The sequence below is a fragment of the Balaenoptera acutorostrata genome, chromosome 9 (assembly GCF_949987535.1).
Source record: "Balaenoptera acutorostrata chromosome 9, mBalAcu1.1, whole genome shotgun sequence".
Taxonomy (NCBI): domain Eukaryota; kingdom Metazoa; phylum Chordata; class Mammalia; order Artiodactyla; family Balaenopteridae; genus Balaenoptera; species Balaenoptera acutorostrata.
The window spans coordinates 93,115,571-93,137,278 of NC_080072.1; the positions used below are offsets into that span (position 1 = coordinate 93,115,571).

Consider the following 21,708-nt stretch of genomic DNA (forward strand, 5'->3'; position numbering starts at 1 on the left):
ATTTAGATTGTTTTTACATCTTGGCCATTATTCATAATGGTGCAGTGAACCAGGGAGTGCTAATATCTTTTCTAGACTCTGATTTCAATTAGAATAAATACCCAGAAGTGGGTATTTATTCAACTTAGGATAAATACCCAGAAGTGGGATTGCTAGATCATATGGTAATTCTATTTTTAGTTTTTTGAGGAACCTCCATGCTGTTTTCCATAATAACTGCACCATTTTGGATTCCCATCAACAGTGCACAAGGGTTCCAATTTCTCTACATCCTTGCCAACACTTGTTGTCTATTATTATTATTATTATTACTACTACAATGGCCATCCTAACAGGTGTGAGGTGATATCTCATTGTGGTTTTACTTTGCATTTGCCTGATGATTGTTGACATTGAGCATCTTTTTATATATCTATAGGTCATTTGTATGCCTTCTTTGGAGAAATGTCTATTCAAATCCTTAGCCCATCTTTAAATTAGGTTATTAGGTTTTTTGCTATTGAGTTGTAGGAGTTCCTCATATATCTTAGAAATTAACCCTTTATCAGAAATATAGTTTGCACATATTTTCTCCTATTCCATAGTTTGCTTTTACACCCTACTGGTTGTTTCCTTTGCTGTGCAGAAGCTTTTTAGTTTGATATAGTCCCTCTTGTTTACTTTTGCTTTTGTTGCCTATGCTTTTGATGTCATATCCATGAAATCACATCACATGTCCTGATGTCAAAATATATTACAAAGCTACAGTAATTAAAACAGTATGATACTGGTGTAAAGATAGATATATAGACCAATGGAACAGAACAGAGAGCCCAGAAATAAATCCATACATATATGTCAACTGATCTTTTTTTTTTCCTTCCAGTTTTATTGAGATACAATTGACAAACAGCACTAAGTTTAAGGCATAAAGCATAATGATTTGACTTCCATATGTCATGAATGATATATCACAATAAGTTTAGTGAACATCCATCATCTCATATAGATACAGAATTAAAGAAATAGAAAATGTGTGTGATGATAACTCTTGTGATTTAATCTCTTAACAACTTTCATATATAACGTACAGCAGTTAATTATATTTATCATGTTGTATATTATATCCCTAGTACTTATTTATCTTATACCTGGAAGGTTGTACCTTTTGACCACTTTCCTCCAATTCTCCCTTTCCTCATCCCCTTCCTCTGGTAACCACAAATCTGATCTCTTTTTTTTTTTTTCACACACACACACACTGTATTTTATTTTTACAAGAGATAAATAGACTGACACCAACCATTGTAAATGGATGACCACAACAAAAGCAACAATGATTGCAATTACCAAACACGAAACACACTCATACTATGCCATAATATTGACATTCAGTCCAGTAATCCTCCACTGTAACAGCTCCTTTACTTTGCAGTGAAAATTGATTTGTATATTCTTTGCCTCTGAGTCCTTGTGGGATTTTTTTTTTAAATAATTCAAACAGAAAGTCACAAAAATTATAATCATCCTCATAGTTCACTCAGTCCCATGTAATTAATTTTTTTTATCTTGATCTTGTTAGCACTTTTATGAGTTCATCAGTTTTTCATTAGAGTTCTGAAAATGCTTATTCATTCAGTTCAGCAGTACAGTCAGTTACCAGAAACCTGTACTTGTCAGAGTCTTTTCCATGAATTCCTTGAGGATGAAACCCTTTTATAGGAACACATTTGCAAAAGCATCAGCGTACACCCAGAACTGTCTGTAAATGACAAAAGACTTAAAAATGACCACAGTTAAAGATTTGAAGAAAGTTCATAATAATACAATTGACAAGGAAATTTAGTTATTTCTGAGATATACATTTTAAAGTAATAACTAGAATTATGACTTATAACATTATACCAGAACATATAAGATTTTTAGAAATTTCACGTAATGTCTGAAACATTTATATTAACATATTTCCATACAAATAACCCAATGAAAGTTTAGTATTAGTTGGTTTGTTTGTTTGTTTGTTTATACTGCAGGTTCTTATTAGTCATCAATTTTATACCCATCAGTGTATACATGTCAATCCCAATCGCCCAATTCAGCACACCACCATCCCCACCCCACCGCAGTTTTCCCCCCTTGGTGTCCATATGTCTGTTCTCTACATCTGTATCTCAACTTCTGCCCTGCAAACCAGCTCATCTGTACCATTTTTCTAGGTTCCACATACATGCGTTAATATACGATATTTGTTTTTCTCTTTCTGACTTACTTCACTCTGTATGACAGTCTCTAGATCCATCCATGTCTCAACAAATGACTCAATTTCTTTCCTTTTCATGGCTGAGTAATATTCCATTGTATATATGTACCACAACTTCTTTATCCATTCGTCTGTCGTTGGGCATTTAGGTTGCTTCCATGACCTGGCTATTGTAAATAGTGCTGCAATGAACATTGGGGTGCATGTGTCTTTTTGAATTATGGTTTTCTCTGGGTATACACCCAGTAGTGGGATTGCTGGATCATATGGTAAATCTATTTTTAGTTTTTTAAGGAACCTCCATACTGCTCTCCATAGTGGCTGTATCAATTTTTTTTTTTAATATTTATTTATGTGTTTATTTTGGCTGCACCGGGATCCAAGTTGTGGCATACGGGCTTCTTAGTTGCAGCATGCAGACTCCTTAGTTGTGGCACACGGACTCCTTAGTTGCAGCATGCATGCAGCATTTAGTTCCCCAACCAGGGATCAAATCTGGGACCCCTGCACTGGGAGCATGAACTCTTACGCACTGGACCACCAGGGAAGTCCCAGTGTCAACTGATCTTTGACAAGGGTGCCAAGAATACACGAAGTGCAAAGGATAATCTGTTCAACAAATGATGTTGGGAAAACTGGATATCCACATACAAAAGAATGATATCGGACCCTTGCCTTACCGCATACACAAATATCAACTCAAAAGGCTTACACGTAAGACTGGAAACTATAAAAGTAGAAGAAAACATAGGATAAAGTCTTTGACTTTCTTTTTTTTTGGTTTGTTTTTATAAATCCTACCAAGCAAATTCTCCTTACTGGTCTTCTCACGATTCAACTGAGTATGTGGAATCACTTGCTTTCATGCCTCAGCTAAAACTGAGACAGGCTGGGTCCCAGTATAACATCCTGTTACCCCTGCTTTAAAATGCTCTGTGGACATAGGCACACACAGCAGTATCTCTGGTTGTGGGGATTATGAGTGACTTTTCTTTTCAAGCTTTTCTGCAATTTTCACGTCTTCTGTACTGAGTGTAACTTCACTTTAGTAATTAGAAAAAAAATGAACTTAAAAATTGTACAATAGCAAATCAAAGTCAGTTTTGTTGACATTAGAAACTTCCTGTCCCAACCCTGAAGAATTCCCTTGTAAACAGATTTCTACATGTAGCTATGGCTGGCTGTTTTCATTACGCCCTTTCAGATGACAAGGAACATGCTCTAGTTTACCTCAAGTGATGGGTGGCACGCTATTGTAAGTCTGCAGTGGGGAAGTAAGGAAACAACAGCCTCAGCTTGCACAACCAGTCCTTGGGAACGAGAACAGTGATCACAACATAGCAACATTCTGGTGCCAATCAACCAGGCTGGTAATCTACCAGACCTGTGGCTCAACTACTTTGCTCTGCTTTTCCTTGTTCACTTCCATGGCCATGGTTGATTTTTCTTCTTGCAACTTTCCTTTCTGCTTCAGGGCTTCTGCCTATTCCAGACTCTGTTGCCTTATGGCTTCTACTTCTGGTACTGCTTAATGCCTTCTCAATGTGTCTCTCAGCTGCTGTGTCTCTTTAGTGTGTCTTACTTGTCATAATGATTTCAAGACATATCAAGAGGAAGGATATGATTAAGTTGTTAATCACTCTCCAAAACAGAGCACATCAGTTAAGCAGCATTCTTTTTTTTCTTTTTTTGAATATTATTTTATTTTAGTTTTTGAATTTTATTTTATTTTTTTTATACAGCAGGGTTTTTTTTTTTAAAGAATTTCACTTTTATTTATTTTATTTATTTGTTTAATTATTTTTGGCTGTGTTGGGTCTTCATTTCTGTGCGAGGGCTTTCTCTAGTTGTGGCAAGTGGGGGTCACTCTTCATCGCGGTGCGCGGGCCTCTCACTATCGCGGCCTCTCTTGTTGTGGAGCACAGGCTCCAGACGCACAGGCTCAGTAGTTGTGGCTCACGGGCTTAGTTGCTCCACGGCATGTGGGATCTTCCCAGACCAGGGCTCGAACCCGTGTCCCCTGCATTGGCAGGCAGATTCTCAACCACTGTGCCACCAGGGAAGCCCGCAGGTTCTTATTAGTTATCTATTTTATACCTATGTCAATCCCAATCTCCCAATTCATCCCACCACCACCATCCCCACCCCTCCTTGGTGTCCATACATTTGTTCTCTACATCTGTGTCTCTATTTCTGGCTTGCACACCAGTTCATCTGTACCATTTTTCTAGATTCCACATATATGCATTAATATACAATATTTGTTTTTCTCTTTCTGACTTACTTCACTCTGTATGACAGTCTCTAGGTCCATCCACATCTCCACAAATGACCCAATTTCATTCCTTTTTATGGCTGAGTAATATTCCATTGTATATATGTACCACATCTTCTTTACCCATTCATCTGTCGATGGGCATTTAGGTTGCTTCCATGACCTGGCCATTGTAAATAGTGCTGCAATGAACATTGGGGTGTATGTGTCTTTTTGAATTATGGTTTTCTCTGGGTATATATGCCCATTAGTGGGATTGCTGGGTCATATGGTAATCCTACTTTTAGTTTTTTTAGGAAGCTCCATACTGTTCTCCATGGTGGTTGTATCAATTTACATTCCCACCAACAGGGCAAGAGGGTTCCCTTTTCTCCATACCCTCTCCAGCATTTGTTGTTTGTAGATTTCCTGATGATGTCCATTCTAACTGGTGTGAAGTGATACCTCATTGTAGTTTTGGTTCACATTTCTCTAATAATTAGTGATGTTGAGTAGGCAGCATTCTTGCTCGTGTTTAACTTTTGGGTCAATCATGAATCCCTGGTTCAGTTGATTAGGGTCAGGAATGTGAAAAATTTTGGATCACATAGCCCAAAGCATAGCAACTACCCATGACTATTTTGCTAGTGGAATAGGCTCCCAACACATTATGGACTGCCCATATGCTAGAAAAGAGGTCCATGTCTTTCAGACAGACCTACCACCATGTTTAATTCATTACCTCTATGGTTTAATTGAGTCCTATTTTTGGATATCAGTAAAGTGGCCAGAATTTACAAAACAAAACAAGATGGAGAGAATCAGATATCCAGATTTATTTTTCTATGCTATACATTACTTCATCACATCCTACTTGAAAGAAAACAAACATTTTTGCAAACAAAACCAAAGTGATTCAAAACCAAATAATGACTTTTAAAATTTAACGTCATTGTTAATAAATAATAGACCACACCCATCTACAATACCAAGTAAACAGTTCTTTTCATTTCCACTTTTCTTCTGTAAAATACACTTGGCATTACTACTTCATTACAACTGACATTTCTTCTCATTTTTGAGAAGTGGTTGATTGTTTACAGATTGAGTACAATTCTGTACCTCTTCTTGATGCACTGAGACATATTCATGTAAAGTACATAATAGCCTCTGATGTTACATTATCATTTTTATTGTGTAACAAAGCTTCATTTAGGATTTTTTTCCAAAAAGCCATTGAGATTTTATGATAAAGCATTTAATACATTATAAAGAATGATCACAATTTTTTTTTGTTATTGAGAAAGAAAAATTTAGATACTAGAATCTGAAAGTTAAAATGATAGTAAGTAATAATGCATAACAACAGTATTGCCAGTAAAATATCTTTTATGTGTGTTAAGTTTCCATAAGTAAGTTACATAATTTAGAGTAGAGACAAGCATTTGTACTGCTGGCATTACTTCATTTCATCCCAGGTACTGATTTTGTTATAGAATTATTCTAGGAGTGCTTAAGAGTATGTTTGGGTAAATAAATGTAACTACATCTAGAGACAAAACTTAATAAGCTCTTCTGGATGAGATAATACCATATGAAAAAAGTTTGGAATAACTGATCAGAAGAGTAATAATTATCATTAATACCACTTAGCAAAGGGATTCAAGGGGAAATGTTCAAAGCAAGCCCTTTGGGATGTGATTATACAGTAATTTCTGATGAGGTGGAATGTTGGCTTGTCAGGTCAGTAGATGGCAAGAAGCCCTTTAAAAAAACCCAAGCTGATCATTGTGAGGCAAGTTTGCTAGAGAGCACTTGGAAAAGCAGCAGCCCTTTGGATAAGGATTACTTCAAGGGTTAACTCTTTTTGAAAATGTATTGCAAATTGTAATCCAAACCAACAAGCTTTAACTGATGTCCATGTCAAACATTCTTTGAAGCGTGAAGTGGGTAATGGTTTGCAAGTCATGGACTTTCTGAACCTCCATTATCCCTGATGGGAACCCAGGGGCAGTACATTCATGGTGGTGGCATTTAGGAAACCTCAAGCATTTTCTCAGCGTTCTGTGTCCCAAAGCAAAGACTAAATAGCCATTTGAGAACTATCTTTCTTTTCCCCTCGGCTTACATATTTGGTCAGTGTGTAGGTAGGGGTGTGGGGGAGGGAGTCTCATATTACAACATTAAGTTCCTTAAAGTTAAAGCTACTTCCAAAATGTTGGATTTGAGCTGATTTTCTAACATCTTTAAGTTTTCATGATACAGAGAATGAATTAGTTAAGTACGATAATTGTGAGTATTGAGACAGTGAAGGCAATATAGTCTTGTGACCTTTCTGCCTGGACCTGGAATGAAACTATGGGGGCATCACTTTCTTTCAACCTTGTGGAATTGCCTAGGCTCCTCTGAGAACGTTTCTCTTTCTGTATTTTTTTCCTGTCAGGACACGTTATAAGAATTAACATTAAATTGCCTGAATATGCGGGAAAAAAAAAACATGCTCTGCATTCTTATTCATGAAAATGAAAGAAGGATGCACCAGATTTGCATGAGAACAGTTGTCTTGCTACCTAACTCTATATAACTAACAGTGTAGAGTGTGGTCAGAATTTTGGATGTAGTTGTCTTTGAGAAGAAGCCATGAATAATATAATAAACAAATCCAAGATGTTGAGGTAATATACTTTATCTATTGATCAGAACTTATTGTCTCTAACCTGCCTTGCAGTTGTCCTAGTAACATAACAGCCTTACAAGAGGCATTCATATCCAATTCTGTAGCTCTGAGCAGCTTCCCTACACTTGTAAAACCCTAACATTCAACTTGAATTAACTAACCCTTGCCTTACAAGTTTCAGTGGAAGATGTCTAAGCATCTGTGTAAAGAGAATAAGTGAGAAGCAAAGGCTAAAAACTCTAGTTTTTAATTTTCCTGTATTCCTTTGTTGGGTTATTCAACAAATACTTAGTCACTGTTTGCTGTGTGTTCAGAATGTCTGGCACTCTGCTTAGGGAGCTGGCAATCCAGTGATGAGACACCCAGTATGAAAAAAAGTTCAGAGACAAGTGAGCATTGAATAATTCAGGCTCTGGAAAACAATCTGGAAATAACTGTACTCACTCAACACATGTTATCATGCTGGGTAGTGGGATCTGAGGCTAGGTAGAAGCCTAACTCTTTCACTTACCACTGTATAACCACAGGCAAGATTTTTCACACTTCATGGTTTCAACGCCTTTTACTGTAAAATGAGTATAATAATACCTACCTCGCTGGGCACCCATAGTGATTAAATGAGATAATATGTGGAAGCACCTAACACAGTGGCTGTCACACAGCATATGCTTAACATTTAATTCCAGGTGCACGTCCCTCTGCAGGGAATGATGTGCTGTGACAGGGTGCAAGATTCCCATAACATTCAGCAGCATCATGAAGGTACTAGATATAACTTGAAATATGGTCTTCATCTTCCATAAAGTTATTGTCAGTTTGACAATAAATCCTCTTCTACTTGTTTTATTTTAATCATGTGATGGATCCAGAGTGAAGAAGCAGAAAGAAAGAGTGAAGGGAGTGAAAGGGCAATTGACACATGAGTACAATATGAATAATTGGGACTTTTCAGGCTGAAATACAGAGGCCCAAGGGAGACAGAGTTGGAAGCTTATGAACTCTCAGACAGAGTTAAATATGGATTTGTTCACCATGTCTTGAAATATTAGGGTATACCCCTTGAAATATTAACAAAAGCAATCTTAGCATGATAAAATGCAGGAAAGCACCCTTGAGAACATCTAGTTCAAATCCTTCATATTATAGATGAAGAAATTCTGGTCCATAGAGAAGAGTTTCCCAAATTCATATTCATTTGTTCATCAAGGGCTTACTGATCCCCTACTCTATATCAGACATCATTCCAGAAGACAGGGAAGGCAAGGTCTTTGCTCTTATGGATTATATTTTAATCAATAAAAAAGTAAATAAATGAAGAAGATGATTTCATGTGATGATAAATGAGATTAAGAAAAGTAAACCAATTAGTTTGATAGAAAGTGACTGTAGTTTTGGAGGGTCATGGAAGACCTCTCTAAGGATGTGACATTTTAGCTAAGGCCTAAATGATACAAAAGAATGGCCGTGAGACAAATAGGGAAGAACATTCCAGGTGGAGAAAACAGCAAGTGCAAAGCCCAGTGGAACCAGCTTGGCTTGCTGGAGGAACAGAAAGAAGGCCAAGTGCTGAGTGGTAGGGAGAGGAGTATGAGAAAAGTGACAGAAAAGGCAGAGAGCCAGATTCTGTACAGACTTGAAGACCAATGGAGTTGGGAATTCTAAGCATGATTGGAAGCTCCTGGAGAGATTTAAGCAGGGTAGTGGAATGCATAATATAACTAACTTTTTAAAAATGTCACTCTGGCTGCTGTGTGGAGCCTGGATGGAAGGGAGGTCAGAGTGGAAGCAGGCAGAGAAGTAGGGAGTTCCGGTGTTTGTCCAGGTGAGAGATGGTGGTGGCTTGGGCCACGGAGGTGGCCATGGAAATACTGCTACTTGCTAGACTACAAGTTCCAGGAAGGCTTGGAGCTGTCTCTTTTGTGCACTTATATATTCCAAGCTTCCAGAACAGTGCCTGGAACGTAATACCTACTGAAAAAATATTAGTTGAATCAATGAGTGAATAGTTACTTTCTGAAGTTAGACTTGAATCAGGTTTAAGACAAGTAAAAGTGTAAGTTCTTCTCAGTTCATGTATGTTTGCCTTAATAGAGTTTAAAACAGTAAATGTTCTTTAGACCTTCTACTAAAATCGGTGCAATATTCTTAGCAAATCGTGGCCCAAACCCTGGCATCAGCCAATGCATTCAGTGCAGTGTGAGGGCCAGTCCAGTGACGTCAATAAGTCTTACCCAGCGCCCCCCAACCCCCAGCCCCCCACCACTGTCTTGAGCATGGCATTTAGGCTGTGTTTGTGGAATCTGCAATGCAAGGTTTGGTTTTCTCACAATCCTGCTATTAATTTAAGTGCAACTTGGAGATCCAAGAGGGGTAGGTGGCCCATGATAAATAATTGATGCTTTTGAGTTTCTCTACAGGAAAAGGAAAAGCCTAAGGGTAATTCTCTTTACTGCCTGCCATCTACCTCTGTTGAGGAAGGTGATACACAAGTTCCATTCCCCACTCTCCATCCATCCACCCCTTTACTGCCTGTTCTGTCATTTCGCAGATCACACTCACTTAGCATTTCATTTGTGCCAGAACAGGTATATGGGCCTTACATGTATTAACTCACTTAATCCTCACAAAAACCCCATGAGGTATTGTTATTACCCTTATCCCTACTTTACAGATGAGAAAACAGAGGCACAGAGAGGTTTAAATCACACAGTTAATAAAGATCAGGGACAGCATTCAAACCAGTCAGTCTGACATTAATTTACCCTCTCAGTATTTTAATTTCCTCATTGGTAGAATGAAATAAAAGTATCTACCTCACAGAGTTCTTGTAAAGATTAAATTAACTAATGTAAGTAATCATGCCTGGTCTAGAATTAGCATCATATAAATCTTCGTTATGACTAGCTTTCCAGTATTATCCCTATGGAGAAATTATGTTTCACATACATGATTTTTTGTGTGTGCAGGGTCACCTCTCTCACTTATGTCAAATACTGACTGAGTTGCTTCACAGCGATGAATGTAGAACTCATTCATTACCCCAGAAGTTGAGCAAATATGTATTGATTGATCCTGGGTCAGAGACCATGCTAGGCCCTGGGGCACCAAGAGAAATGAGACACAATACCTGTCCTCAAGGAGCTGACAGAGAGTGGAACCAACAAGCAATTCAATGCGGTTTGGCAAATATAGAGGTGACAATTGATGTTTTCCCAGGTGGTTTGGGTAAAAGGTATAAATAGATTAAGAAAGAAATAAGGCAAACCTAAGAAGAGAGAAAGCCCTGAGACCAGATGAGGGGCTGGCATTTAAACTCTTAGTTTGGCCTTGGTGTGTGGTCTTTTCCGTGACACCTTCCTTAGGGTGATTAATCAGTAAGAAATGACTCGCTGTGATCTGAACCAGTACAGGAAGTATACATCCTTCATGTTACTTAGATTATTTTTTCCTTTTGTTGTGACTTTGTGTCACATGAGAATAAGCATTCAAGAAGATTACACAGGTCAATTTTTTAAACATAGAAAAGGTTGTCTTTTATTCTAGGTTGGTTCAATCACAGCCATTCAGGGAGATTAAATGGGCTTATTATCTAGCTTGGCTTGAATGCTGCTGCCATTATTTCCTGCCGCTCTTTGTTTTTCTTGTCTCCTGCTTGCATCACTTTTCCTTATCTGAGCTTCCCTTTCTCTAGACTTCCTTCTATGGTTTAACTTTACTATGATCAAAAGAACACATTTTTTCAGTACACCTGCTTGCTTTTTTCTAATCTCTACCCTTTCTGAGTCTTGACTATGGGCTGAGCCAAAAAATAGCCTCTGATATCAGGGGCCATGGCTGTCAAAAAACAATCTTTTCAGAAGAGCAAACAGGGAGAGGAGAGGCCAGGCCCTGGATTGTAAAGCTGCTGTTACAACCACTGAACAAGGGCTTTTGCATTCTTTACTCTGCCTCTTCCTGGCTGAGAACTCACAGTAGTTGTCCTAAAGCTTTCCCTAGAGCATGAGTGATAAGAAATCTGGACCTGGAAGTATCACCTTTCTGGAGCAGGAAAACAAAGGGGCAACACTTTCCCAAGATGGTGAGTTTCCTTGGGGTTTCAGGGTTTGAAGGGTCCTTGCTTGGACAGACTGATCCTGTGTCTGCTATGACACTAACTCAGTGTTTACGCTCTGACTTGGACACAGTTCCCACCCCGTGCACTCATTTGTGTTTTTCTGTGTGTTGTGGTTGCTAGGCAATATAAAACAAAAATGTGTTTGAATTCCTGCCTGGGAAGAAAACTTTAATGCTGCTTTGATCTCCTACAATTCAAATGACAAATCCACTTTTACAGGATTCAGTGTAATTGAACAATTCATTATAGGATTTACTGATGACTGAACCTGTGAGACTAGGATAGGGTGGGGGATTTGGGGAATATTTGGCAAGAGGTCCTTGAAGCCAAGAGTAGACGGTTGATAGAGATCAGGATGCTTAGCTGCCTGGAAAGCAGAATAAGGTGTAATAAGATGGGTCATGTACCGGAAGGTCAGCTAAGCAAACTGATAAGTGTACAGAAACCAAGGAAATAAGAAAAGTGGAGAAAAAAATGTGAATTGAGGAGATGAAAGGGAGGCGAGAACAGCCAAAAGAGGAATTGATGCCCTTGGCAACAGGAGGTGATAAGGGAACAATTTTGAGAAATTTGAGATTTTTCTGACAAGAAAATGGAAGCTGTAATTCCTATTTTCTGGTCTGGGGAATTTGTTTGCTTTCAACATTTGTCTGACTGTTCTCAATCACATTTGAATACTCATTGTCACCTTTTTAATTGGCAAAAATCACTTTGAGCTTATATCAATTGCATTGTTTATTAATGGGGTTAATAGTACCCAGAGACAGTGAGATAGGTCATGAGGCCATGGACTTTCGAAGGAGGCACTAGTTCCCATCCCAGCTCTCCAGCTCCAGCCTGCTGGCCTCTGTAAATGAGGACAGCAATACCTGTGTAGCATTGTGAGGATTATGACTGCAGAATCCTGGGAGATGGTGGGTGCTCAATATATAGCCTCTTCCCTTATTATTTGTTATTGCTATTATTTCACCTGAAGACAGGGAGATTGACCTGACTATGCTTTAAGCCCCTTTTCAGTTTTTATAAGATTTCTCAATGATTTAATTCTGATGTGAGAAATGATGAGTCTTTTGACCATACATTTTATTTATTTATTTTTGGCCGCGTTGGGTCTTCGTTGCTGCGCGCGGGCTTTCTCTCTAGTTGCAGCGAGCAAGGGCTACTCTTCGTTGTGGTGCACAGGCTTCTCATTGCACTGGCTTCTCTTGTTGCGGAGCACGGGCTCTAGGCGCGCGGGCTTCAGTAGTTGTGGCATGCAGGCTCAGTAGCTCTGGCTCGCAGGCTCTAGAGTGCAGGCTCAGTAGCTGTGGCACACAGGCTTAGTTGCTCCACGGCATGTGGGATCTTCCCAGACCAGGGATCGAACCCATGTCCCCTGTATTGGCAGGCGGATTCTTTAACCACTGCGCCACCAGGGAAGTCCTGACCATACATTTTGGGCCAGAAGATATCTTCCAGATAATCTCATCTGTGTCCATTTTTAAAAATTGTGCATAACAAACCATCCCAGAGCCTAAAGGCTTAAAATGACTTCAATTTATTAGCTCACAATTCTAAGGGACAGCCGTTTGTTCTGGGCTCAGCTGGGTGGTTCTCCTAGTCTTGCCTGGGATCACTCATTTGGCTCCAGTCGTCTGGCAGCTGGATGGCATCTGGATGGTCTGAGAAAGCTTCACTCACGTCTCTGGCAATTGGTGATACCACTCCGCTGGGTTCTCCTCTGCACGTGAACACATCCTCCAGGAGGCTAGCCTGGGCTTCTTCAGACCAGAGAATCAAGATTCTGAGACGGAGAGGGCAGAAGCTGCAAGGCTTCTTGAGGCCTAGGCTCAGAAGCCTCACAATTTCACTTTATCATTTTCAATTGGTCTAAGCAAGCACAAGCCCAGCCCAGATTGAAGGGGACAGAGGAGGGACAAAGTCACTCCACGAAGGAGTATACCTTCTGCCAGGAAAGGAACCATGCAAGCCTGCTTTGTAAACAACCTACCATGTCATTTAACTCTCTTTCACAGGTGAGAAAAACAAAGCCAAGAGAGTTAAATATTTGGCCAAGATCACCAGCTAGAACCTGACCCTCATTCAGTGCTCTTTCTACTATCTGATAGCAGCTCAAGAACAGGCCAGGGCTTCCTTGGTGGTGCAGTGGTTAAGAATCCGCCTGCCAATGCAGGGGACACGGGTTCGAGCCCTGGTCCGGGAAGATCCCACATGCCGCGGAGCAACTAAGCCCGTGCACCACAGCTGCTGAGCCTGCGCTCTAGAGCCCGCGTGCCACGGCTGCCACGAAGACCCAACACAGCCAAAAATAAATAAATAAAATAAATAAATTTATTAAAAAAAAAAAAAAAAACAGGCCAGAGTTTGGCTCTCAGGGAGCAGACAAGTGGGGCCAAAGACTGGAAGATAAAGAGACAACTGTGTATCATTTACTGAGCACATTCTCAATGGTTAGTACATAATTAGTCATCAAAATAGAGATGAGGGGCTTCCCTGGTGGCGCAGTAGTTGAGAATCTGCCTGCCAATGCAGGCGACACGGGTTTGAGCCCTAGTCTGGGAAGATCCCACATGCCGCGGAGCAACTAGGCCCGTGAGCCACAACTACTGAGCCTGCGCGTCTGGAGCCTGTGCTCCGCAACAAGAGAGGCCGCGATAGTGAGAGGCCCGCGCACCGCGATGAAGAGTGGCCCCCACTTGCCGCAACTAGAGAAAGCCCTCGCACAGAAACGAAGACCCAACACAGCCATAAATAAATAAATAAATAGATAGATAGATAGATGATAGATAGATAGATAGATAGATAGATAGATAGATAGATAGATAGACATGAGGACAGAGACCTGCTCAGAAAAAGGTGGACAAAGAAAAGTGAGTAGCAAAGGTCGGCAAGGGCACAGTGGGGGAGTACAAGGAAGATGGGGAGATGGGTTCATTACTCAAGGATGGAAAACAAAGGAGAAGAAATTTAACATAGAAGGAGGAACCTCAGAGGACAGACTCATTCAGCAGGTGCTAGAATGGAAAAAGACAGCACACAGCAGACTAAGATTCCTGTGAATGAAGAAAGAGCATTTTGACTTGGAGCAGAGGGCTGGGACTACGGCCCAGCAAGAAAAGACCTGATTTAGTTTAATCAAGTTAATCAGCCTAGGGGTAGAACAAGTTACATGTATAGACAGCAGTCCCTTGTGATATGTTGAGTCAAGCTGCACTAATGAAGCAAATAATCTGTGTACTGGTGATTTGTCTATATGTATGTTGTATGTCCTTTGTAACCTGGAGGTTATTCTCTTGGGTATAAAGTGGACTATGTGCTCTGAATGACTGGCTGAATACATAACAATCCAAAATAGATGAGGAAGAGCCCTGTACAGGCTGGCCATGAACTTGGTTCAACTCCATTTGCAAGCAACTGTTATCTCTCTCAGACTAAGGCTAGCTGAAACTTAAAATATTGTCTTTTTAAGTTTCACACATCAAGATACCCCTGCTTTATGTTCAGGTTTTCTTTTTTCTTTTTTGCTAATGTTGAGCTAATTTGATGTTTTATTTTTTAAGTAAATAAATGAGTCTAAACCACTGGTTTTACAATTGGTGTGCTCCTTTTAGTACAAGAAGCTCAGTCAACCATTATAAGTATACAGACTGTATTTTATAGTGCACAGGGCTTATGGGTATATAAACCTTAAGGCGGTAAATTACTGATGCCTAGAGTAGACTTTTATGTCATTCATAGTTTCCCTTCCTGGGTTATCCTTACTTCAAGGGCCAGAACTATTTATGTTTACTTATTTAGTAATACGTAAACACAATGCCATTTTTTTACTACCTTACCCTTGAATTTTCTCACTCTTGGCTGTACATGTTCACCCACTTCCCTGCCAACCTTGGAATACTTCTGCTTTAAAAGCCAGTGGATTTCTTCAAAATCTTGCCCTTTCACGTATCTACATATAACCACTATCCACATTTCATTTCTCATTGTCTCCAGGAGACAAATATTAGCATAAACTACAGATTAATTTTGTTTTAATCTGCTCTACTCAGAATGAGGTTTATATGGCTCAACATTCAAAATTTAATCAGAATAGAAGAAACCTGGGGGAAATAACTAAAGCAAATAAGAAAAATAGTTCATATTTTTATTAAACATGCCACATTCCAGTGAAAAACTCTGAGGCATTGATTTATAAATTTATAAAATGTACAATTGCCGGGCTTCCCTGGTGGCGCAGTGGTTGAGAATCTGCCTGCTAATGCAGGGGACACGGGTTCGAGCCCTGGTCTGGGAAGATCCCACATGCCGCGGAGCAGCTGGGCCCGTGAGCCACAATTGCTGAGCCTGCGCGTCTGGAGCCTGTGCCCCGCGACGGGAGGGGCCGCGATGGAGAAAGGCCCGCGCACCGCGATGAAGAGCGGTCCCCGCACCGCGATGAAGAGTGGCCCCCGCTTGCCGCAACTGGAGAAAGCCCTCGCACGAACCGAAGACCCAACACAGCCAAAAAAATAAAAATAAATAAATAAATAAATAAATAAATAAATAAATAAAATGTACAATTGCCAAAACACAACATATGATTAGTAAACGGATGTATGGGAAAGTGTTCAAACTTCACTTATCAAAGAAATGTAGCATTTTTTTTAAGAAGAGAAAACAAAAATGCTTAAAAGAAAAAATAGCCGCCCACAATTCTAAACATGTACCTTGCAAGTATTAAATTCAGAAAATAAAAATACTCAAAATAATAATATTTAGTCTTCCAAGGATGCCCACTGGCAGTCTTGTACATTGCTGGCATGAGTAATATTGCTACAGCCATTTTGAGAAGCACTTTGGTAGTGGTATAAAGAGTCACAAAAACATTTTGACTCTTTGGTCCTATAATCCTACTTCAGCCTCTGTCAGGGGCACTGTAAAAATAGAAAATGTGCAGTGATGTTCATTAAGCAATACTTATAAGGGAAAATCACAATGTTCTGCACCAGAGGAATAGTAAATAAATTATGGAAATCCTAGTAGTTTGAATAGTATGCAAATATTTAATGATTGCTCCAAAGATAAGTAATGTTGAAGGTGTCTTATATATAACATTTTTGAAGATTATACATACACTGTGTGAATGAATGGCATCTTCTATGCACCTATGGAAATTAGGAATTGAGGAATCTTCCTTGATATGTCTCTGTCCCTAACCCTCCAAAGTCATTTAATCATTTGGTGGACAATTTCACCCACTAAGTAGCTCTGAATACTTTCTACTTTTCTTCCGTTTCATCACCACCATCCATGTCCAAGCAAACACCTCTCTCTCTCCTACACCCTATAAGTACCCTGACCACTCTCTCTTGTTCCCCACTGGAATCTTTTCTCCACCTGCTGCTAGGATGATCTTTTGTAAAAAAAATTTATTGAGGTATAATTGACATTATTATCTAATTTTAAAAACTTTTTTTTATTTTACAACATTAGTTTCAGGGGTACAACATAATGATTCAATATTTGTATATATTGTGAAATGATCACCACAGTAAGTCTAGTTAAAATCCATCACCACACATAGTTACAAACTTTTTTCTTGTGATGAGGACTTTTAAGATCTCTACTCTCTTAGCAACTTTGAAATATTCAATGCAGTGTTATTAACTATTGTCACTATGCTGTACATTACATCCCCATGACTTAATTATTTTATAACTGGAATTTTGTACCTTTTGACCCCCTTTACCCATTTGTCCCATTTCTGTCACACACACCCCCCACCCCCCCGCACCTCTGGCAATCACCAGTCTGTTCTCTTTATCTATCAACTTGTTTTTGTTGTTTAAATTTCACATATAAGTGAGGTCATATGGCATTTGTCTTTCTCTGACTTATTTTACTTAGCATAATGCCCTCAAGGTCCATCCATGTTGTCGCAAATGGCAAGATTTCTTTCTTTTTATGGCTGAATAGTATTCCATTATATATATGTATGTATAAAGCCACATCTTCTTTATCCATTCATTCATTGATGGACACTTAGGTTGTATCCATATCTTGGCTATTGAAAATAATGCTGCAGTGAATACAGGAGTGCACATATGTTTTCGAATTAGTGTTCTCATTTTCTTCAGATAAATACCCAGTAGTGGGATTGCTGGGTCATATGGTGGTTCTATTTTTAGTTTTTTTAAGGAACCTCCATACTGTTCTCCATAGTGACTGCACCAAGCTGCATTCCCACAAACAGTGTCTGAGAGGTCCCTTTTCTCCACATCTTTGCTAACATGTTATTTCTTGTCTTTTTGATAATAGCCATTCTGACAGGTATGAAGTGATAGCTCATTGTGGTTTTATTTGCATTTCCCTGATAATTAGTGACATAGAGTATCTTTTCATGTGCCTGTTGGCCATCTGTCTGTCTTCTTTGGAAAAATGTCTATTCAGATCCTCTGCCCAAATCAGATAATTTGCTTTTTTGCCATTGAGTTTTATGAGTTATTTATATATTTTGATAATTAACCCCTCATCAGATAATATGATTTGCAAATACTTTCTCCCATTCAGTAGGTTGCCTTTTCATTTTGTTGGGTTCCTTTGCTGTGCAGAGGCTTTTTAGCCTAGGTTGATCTTTTAAAAGTACAAATCTGATGTGTCATGCTCCTGCCCAGTCATCAATGCTTTCTTGTTGCTCCAGGACTAAAGGTCCAACTGCTTAACCCAAGCCCCAGTGTTGCATGATCTAGCAGCTGCCTTTCTGCTCTCCCCTTCAGTTAGTCTTCTCCACCGCCACATCCCAGCTAGACCGGCCTCGTTTCAGTTCCTTGCTTCTTGCCTTGGGGGCACTTACTCTATAGCTGCTACCCCTCCGCCTGGAAAGCTCTCTCCCAGAGCCGTCTACCCGCTACCTTTTGCTTTATCCTTCATCCTTCAGGCCGTATGTCATCTTCTTAGGGAAATATTTGCTTCTGCCTCATATAAGCAGGGCCCCTTGTTATATGCTCTCATAACACCTGTTTAATTTTTTATTGTTTGCCCCCACTCCTACCCCAGCATAATGTAAATTCCATGAGGGCAAGGACTTGACTTGTTCACTGCTCTTTGCCCAGAGTTCAAACATGTGTTGAATGAAGAAATCATACTTACCACTCTTTGTTATCTTATATTTGTATAATTATTGGACTCATATCTGTCTCTCTCATTAGGCGGTAAGCTCTCTAGGATAGTAGCTATATCAGCTCTGCTTGCCATTGTATCCCTGCATCTTCTCTGCAGGAGGCTTTCCACAAATATATATTTAATACATTTTATTACAACCATGTGAAAAGTGCAGAGGAAAAGATCACATCAAAAGGGCAATACTGATTGCATTAGGATTGTGAAAATATGACTGATTTTTTCTCTATCTACAAGAGACATTATAATGTAAAATGATAATATAAATAAAAACTCACATTAAAAAGAAAAATATATTGTACTTATCGAATAAACATAATTTTGCAAAAATTAAAAGTGGAATTGATACCTGTAATTACTCTATTCTAAGAGACCAGGTGTTTGATTTTTTACCCTAGTGTGTCTAAATGGGTGCATCATTTTCACATAGCTGTAAGCATAGATAAAATGTTGTACTTTGTTTTTTCTGCTTCATGTTATGTCACATGCTACATTGCCTGAGTAATTATTTTTAGCAACTGCATAATGTTCAGTTAAATTAATGTACTTTGTGGAGGGGTGGGGAGCGGGAGGGTATTTCTTTAAGATACATGTCCTGGAGTAGAATTCACACTGTCTGAGTATTCACACAGAGGTACAGATTTCTGACTTCACTGGCCAGATGTTAAAAAGAAACAGGCAGTGATGGATTTGAGTGCAAGTGTGGAATGAGTGCTTGAGATGAAATTAAATGAAGTGTGATTATTTTAAAAGAGAGTCAATGTTATATGGAGGCTTTAGAAAAAAACAATAAAGTTACGTTTATTAGAGAGTTCCTAAGTCGGGTAGCTTGACTGTCCTCTGAAATGAGAAGGATGTGTTGAGAAGTGGGCAGGGATTCTGCTGAATGTTGGGGTCTGATAACTTGGAAGGGTTTTTGAGGAACTAGAGGTCATGTACAAATGTGGGACATTAGGGAATTTCCTGGAGGTCCAGTGGTTAGGGCTCAGCACTTTCACTGCCTGGGGCCCGGGTTTGATGCCTGGTTGGGAAACTAAGATCCTGCAAGCTGCGAGGTGTGGCAAAAAAAAAAAAATATATATATATATATATAATATTAATAAATGAGGTAGTAATAAGTACCTGTGGTCTTTTAGTCTGTTAGTAAGAATAGTAGCAATAGAGACAGGAGTGACCAGGTGTCAGAGGGATGGCAATGGCAAAATGGGAGGCACCAATGCAAATTATGTGGACTAGACATGATGATTACTGCGTAGTGCTTTTCAAAATGCAAGTCTGGGCAGGATGGCCTCTGGCTTCCCTCTTGATTATTTTATAAAATGACAGTATCATAGCCCCAAGCAGGAGCCTGACTTGCAACCATCACAGTTCATTGCCCTTAACCCCAAATTAGCCATTCTGCAGCTGTCTTGCTCACCACTTTCTTAGGAATACAAACTCTCTAACACTTGTGCTTCACAGAGCACCCTGGATAAAGGGCAACTGCGGAGTCACGTGAAATTCTTTCCAAAACAGCAGAACTTCTCGAGCTTGGGGCCCAACAACAAGCCTGGCTTTTTCATCAGAGCTTTGTCAAGCTGACCACTTGATGAAATTTGTCATTATGTTCTTCAGACTCCCCTTTCTGCTTTATTTGCCTCAGTCCAGGGCAGTCTCTCTCGGGATTAAATATTCCCTCATTTCCAAACAGTTCTAGGGTCCTCCTGAAATGGAGCAAATGATCTGTTTTAAAAAAAAAAAAATCACAACTGATGATTTAACTAAGGACTTAGAGCAGCATTTTCATTTGAAAGAAGACTAAGCAGGTAAGGGCAGGGGAGAAGGAAAAAGAAATAATGGCAGAATTTCAGTTCTGGCATTCTGGAAGTGTGGGTCAGACACATCTGTGCTTTGGATGACCTTTCCTATCCATCTCAAAGCACACTGCCTTTACTACTGAGCATTAGTCATGTTCTCATTCATGGGCTTTTGTGTTTGTGTGTTTAAAGAATTCCATTATCTAAGACCATTACATTCAACAATTTCTTTTCTGCATGTAAGCTTTTCTCTTTGACCACTGAATGGGCAAGTAAGGACCCTATTTGTTATATTCACCGTTGAATCACCATTGCCTACATGGGACCTGTTACATAAACATTGCTCAATAAACATCTAATCGTTAACGAATGAATGAATGAGTAATCAGAACTAGAATATTCTAGTTTCCCCATGTCATTAAAATATCTATCATTCAGTTGCATTATTAGGTCAGTTTTGCACAATGCTCAACCCACGTTGTCCTCAGAAACTTGATTATTTCAACTACTAGCAGACACTTTTAGGTTGTCATCGAACTTAGATGATAACAGCCAAAATACATCCATGGTGGTGAAGAGAAAACTCCGACTAGAGCCAATTTTCCCCCTGGACTTATAGTTTATGCAACTCCTCCACTAGGTAAAGTTTGACCCATCACATGAGTTTGTACTTCATGTGAAGAAATTTAAAGCATGCATTGATATTTTTGTTTTATTTCAGCAAACTCCAGAAGACAAAGAGGCATATCAGATGGCTTCAAGGAGTAACTGGTGAATGGTTTGAAGAAGTTCAAAGGAAAAAGTTTTGCAATGAAACAGATGTTAGCCAAATGTTAAAACAACCAGTTACATACAGACTGAGAAAGGGGATGGCAGAAAATGGTGAGACCTTAGGGCACCTCATTGTAGATAAGGGCTCAGTGGGATCTCCAATGTAACCAATCCATGTTTAGGACTATTTTTAAATCATAAGGGGCAAAATTCACAATAAAAAGAGTGAACTGAAAATGTACTGTACTGTCTTGAGGGTATGTTTTTAGAGTCAGGCAAGGTAGCACAATGGTTAAGAACACAGGCATCGGTATCAAAAAGGGCCTGGATTCAAATCTCCACTCTGTCTCTAGATTCTCTATTCTATCAGAATTCATGTGACTCTGTTCAAATTACTTATTCTTATTCTCTATAAGCCTCAATTTTCTCATCTTTAAATGGGTATGATAACACCTACCTCACAGGGTGGTTGTGAGAATTAAATAAAATAATACATATAAAGTACTGAACTCTAACACAGTAAGCATGTAAATAAATGGGATGATGGTGCACAAGGAGGGGGAGACAGAGGAGGAGAGGAAAAGGAGAACAGGAAATGAGGGGGGTTAGGAGGGGAAGGTGGTAGAGAAGCTGCCACCCTTCTGGTACTTTGGTAACTTAAACCCCATGAATGAGCTCAAACAAATGCCTTCCTTGGAC

General features: G+C 39.4%; 1 protein-coding gene across 5 annotated transcripts in view; it reads left to right on the plus strand.

Annotated features, from left to right (window-relative positions):
- EXPH5 (exophilin 5) overlaps nucleotides 1–21,708 on the plus strand; it is a 74,098-nt gene that overhangs the window by 25,969 nt on the left and 26,421 nt on the right. For 2 of the 5 annotated variants that reach the window (XM_007172985.2, XM_057553605.1), the window contains exon 2: nucleotides 20,960–21,120. The exons of 2 other annotated variants lie outside the window; for them this stretch is intronic. In XM_007172985.2, coding sequence (XP_007173047.2) covers nucleotides 21,069–21,120 — 52 coding nt within the window. In that variant the 5' untranslated portion in view covers nucleotides 20,960–21,068. Of the gene's footprint in view, nucleotides 1–11,156; nucleotides 11,249–20,959; nucleotides 21,121–21,708 lie in introns of all 5 variants that reach the window. One more of the 5 variants, XM_057553604.1, reaches the window with a different exon arrangement.